The 4,247-nt window shown below is 45.8% G+C and overlaps 1 protein-coding gene across 2 annotated transcripts in view; it reads right to left on the bottom strand.

Moving 5' to 3' along the window:
- Positions 1-4,247, bottom strand: part of GFRA1 (GDNF family receptor alpha 1) — a 211,820-nt gene that overhangs the window by 204,950 nt on the left and 2,623 nt on the right. For both annotated transcript variants that reach the window (XM_007469604.1, XM_007469605.1), the window contains 2 exons: positions 3,798-4,091; positions 2,558-2,641 (listed from right to left, as the gene is read on the bottom strand). In XM_007469604.1, the coding sequence (XP_007469666.1) occupies positions 2,558-2,641; positions 3,798-4,091 (378 nt within the window). The remainder of the gene's footprint in view (positions 1-2,557; positions 2,642-3,797; positions 4,092-4,247) is intronic.

The following is a 4,247-nucleotide window of genomic DNA, read 5'->3' as shown; positions in this document are numbered from 1 at the left end:
TCTTTCCCTCTCCATCCTACAAATGCCAAACGGGATAATATGCATTCCTCAATGACTTAAAACCTCTCAAGGCTCCATTTGGCTTTCCTATACCCACTTACGGAACACAGTCACTGTCAGAGGTCAAAGCTCATTACAGCTGGAACCTAAATCCAACGCCCTTGAGATATAAAATGTAGCTCTAGACAAGACATTCCTGGCTCTGAGTAATTCATTATGGCTTCTGGGACCTCGGTAGGCTGGGTCTCACAAACTGAGGATCATATCTGCTATGAAGAGACACCAGTTTGAGAGAGGGATCCAAACAAATGAATGAGGGGGACTTGGTCCATGCGGAAGAATTTCTGACACTCATCAAAGAAATCCAGACAAGTCAGTGGTACCTCCACTTTAAGTGGAGAATGAATGCAAGGATTGAAAAGAGCAAATGTAGGAGCACAGAGGAGGGATTCTGAAGGTGTCCGCAATCTTCCCTCAGAATCATGAGCTGTTAGGACTGGAGATTTTTACTCCAATGGCCTCATTATACCAGGAAAAGAGAGACCCAGAGAGGGGGAAATGAGTCTATTGCAGCCCTATATCTCATAACAGTTTTGAAATTAAAACCCAAATGAACCTTCCTCCTTACCTACTTCCTCACTCTCACTGTCCCTGGGGAGGTTTGTATCCTTCCAGGCATCAGTACAAAGACTGAGGAGTAATGCTTCCGTGGAGCAGGCAGCCAGCAAGAGGCACTGCCCCTCACGGTGCTAGGAAAGCCAGGTTGGTTTCTGGCACCCCATCCTAGTTCCTACTGACCTGCTCCCATGAGAGCTCACAGGGTCACATACTCTTGTCTGTGCATCCCCGCTTCACTGCCTTCAGCCACTGTCCTGGCTGGGCCAGAGGGACAGACAGCATTAATAGGGATTTGTGGTGGAAGTTATCAGCATTATTCAGGATAATATATGAACACCTCTGATACTAAACTTGTCCCCTTATATTTTATCCTGAAACAGACCACACACACACACACACACACACACACTTTTCCTCTGAACCAAAAGCATAATATAGAGGAGTGCTTCTCAAGCTTCATGTGCATATGAAGCACCCAGCCCAGGGATCTTCTTAAAACGCAAATTCTCATTCAGTAGCTCTGGGATGGAGCCTGAGATTCCACACTTCTAACAAACTCCCAGGTGACGTCCAAGCTGCTGGTCTGAGGACCACATTCTGAGTAGCAAGGGGCAGATGTTACAAAATCTTGCAAACAAATATAGGTTTAAATTCTCGTTCCACCAATTAGGAGCTCTGTGATCTTGGGCTGGTTTCCTAAGTTCACCCTGCCTCAATCACCTCATCTCTAAAATGGAAATAACAATATCTAAGATGCACTTGATGATGACTACATAAGTTAATGATGAAGAGATCTTAAACAGTACCTGGAACATAATAAGAGCTTAATAAATGTCAGTTGCTGGCTGCCTCTAAGATTCACGAGGGCAGATATGACATCTGTCTGGCTCAGTGCCAAAATCCCAAAGGCGAGAATGCATGTAGAATGGATGTCCGTGAATGAATGAATGAATGTGTGTATAATACACCCACACATAATTTCAGTATTTACATACTTCCTTGGTTCTATGTCTTTCTGCAGGAAAACATAAAACATTTAGAACACCAGAACACTCTCACCAGTACCAAACCACCATATCTCATAGAAACAAATTCAACGTGAACCACCATGGTTAACCAAGAAACATACAATTTGTGATGGCTATATATACTTGAGAAAAAGTCTTAACTGTAAACAAAAAAAGTCAACATCAGTCTGGAATCTGTATGTCATTAAGGGAAATCACTGCCTTACTCATTATTTATGGGGCTGTCTGAATGCAGATGTTATGAAAAACTTAATTCGAAAACTAAGGTCATTTCCAAACCACATGTAGATTTGCAAAGAGAGACAAAACAGACTACGGGAATTGAGACCACTTTTGAAAGGTCAGTAATACATTCTCCTGTATATGTACACACTTGCTCAGGAAAAATTAGAAACAAACAAAAAAAACTGTTAACAAATGGTTGAGCTTAATCTTTTAAATCACAGGCAGACAAGTGAGTCCAACCAAAATTCTTCAACAATCTAAGATTATCTTCAGGCGTCTCGTAAAGTAAAGTGGCATCATTTAAACATATCCCATTTCCAAGGAGGAACTGTGTACAGTATGCAGCAAGAAGGGAATACGATTGCCACCTACAGACAGAAGTGGCACTCCCTTTGCAAGAGTTGGCCAATCATATTTTAACGTGGAAAAAAAAAATTCAACAAAGTCACCTCCTTCCAACCTCTCTCAAACCACCACACAACATTACTTCATTTAGAATTACTTTCAAGTCATACAATCATCTCTAGGCATTCTGCCTCTTCATTATCATCATCCTATTTCTAATTTCCCAGAAACACTGTGCCATTCAACTATCTACTTATGCACTACTTGAGAGCCAAAGAAAATGTAAGCCAATAGATTTCAAGCAGGCAAAGGCATCAGAGTGGAAGTATAAATCTGCTTACCTGGTATGAATGGGACTACCCGGAATATATCAGACAATCTGCTGTTAACTGGTTCATATGGGGAATCTTCAAGCAGATCATTTCCTAAAAACAACAGAAAGATTGGGCTCAGATCTGGAAAATAGACATATTTCAGTCAGTTTTTTGTTACTGAATCTGAATTCTAATTATGTTATGATTGTGTAACAAAAAGATGCTGAAACTTTCAAAGATTTCAAATGCATCTATTTGGCTCTGGTTATTTCTTTTCATTCCCTCTGCCTCTGTTGTCCTTGCTCTCCCCATAGTGCCATGAAAACATTGGAGAGCAACCCAGCCTGATCTTGCCAGAAAACTCTCCCACTCTTTGCAAAGGAATGAAATCAGAGAGGAAGGAACCAGTGACATCACAAGCCCAGCTTGCCTCCAGGAGCTAATGGAAGAAAGCTGGCCCCAAAGCTGGCCCTTTTTCTGACTCCCAAAAAATGGCATGCAGTCAGAAAGCAGGTACCCTGGTTATTAAACACTCAGGCTCTGAAACAGGTTTTCATTAATAGGTTCTGGAGGAAGTGGCAGCTGAGAGGTCAAATCTGTATATTACAAATCTTGAGCCTCGGACTCAGTGGAGAATGAATGCACTGAATGTTTGAGTTAGATTTACAAACATGAGCCACCTCTGGCACACAAGGACCAAAACATTGCCCTTGTAATGGATGGCTATGACAAGTAGACCTTGCCCTCTCTGAGCCACTCCCTGCACTAACCAAGGCTGAACTACACCAGCTGGTTTAAGACTCAGCTAATGTAAGATGACAAAAATTTTTTTTCCCACATCTGCCTTTGATTAGGTTTGAGGCGGGTAAAGATAGAATAGATTCTACTGGACCTTTCATTCTCAATTCTTTATCTTATGTCAGTATGGATAGAAGGAAAGAAGAGAGGGGGGAAATCCAAGCAAGATGCAGTGCAAGCCTTTGAATCATTCTGTGAAGCCAGGCCTTTAACGGATTCCTACTCCGGTGTTCTGACCAAGTTTCAAAGAGGTCAGCGGGGTCCCCGGGATGTCCCTTCACCCCCCCACGGGTTTTCCAACAACCAGACCGGCAGCAAACACCAGCCGCCCACGTCCCTGGGGGCCAATGAAAGGTCCTCATGCTGCAGCTGGGGAGAAGTGAGTGGAGGATGAGGTCGGCCAGACCCCGGGCCTAGGGACCCGCCTGCCTTCAGCGGCTGGGGGAGGGGAAGGAGGCCAGTCGCGTACCCTGCAGGCTCCGGTACAGGCTCCAGTAGATGCGCAGACAGTTTTTCTCCTTCTTCATACCCCGCTTGCAGCGGCAGTTATAAAGCGACTTCTGTTTGAGGGCCTCCATGGCGCTGCGGCACTCGTCCTTGGCCTCCAGGCCCGATGTCAAGCTGAAGTTGGTCTCCTTGCCCGCCACGCACTGCCTGAGCGTGCGGTACTTGGTGCTGCAGCTCTGCTCCTTCAAGCACTGATCGCTGGCTTTCACGCAGTCCAGGCGGTCCCCGCCGCTGACCTCGGCCGACAGGAGCACGTCTTGCGGGGGGAGGGGAGGGAGCGTGAGTGCGGCTGGGCTGGGGTGCGGTGCGCCAGCCGTGGGGGAGGACGCGCGCAGGAGCAGCCTTCTGTGGCTCCCGGCTCCCGGAGCGCGTCCGCCCCCCTACGCCTGGGAGTCCATCTTCCCGCTCGGGC

Source organism: Lipotes vexillifer, unplaced genomic scaffold, assembly GCF_000442215.2.
Source record: "Lipotes vexillifer unplaced genomic scaffold, Lipotes_vexillifer_v1.1 scaffold240, whole genome shotgun sequence".
Taxonomy (NCBI): Eukaryota; Metazoa; Chordata; class Mammalia; order Artiodactyla; family Lipotidae; genus Lipotes; species Lipotes vexillifer.
The sequence above is the reverse complement of the archived record's forward strand: the minus strand, read 5'-3'. Positions and strand labels throughout refer to the sequence as shown.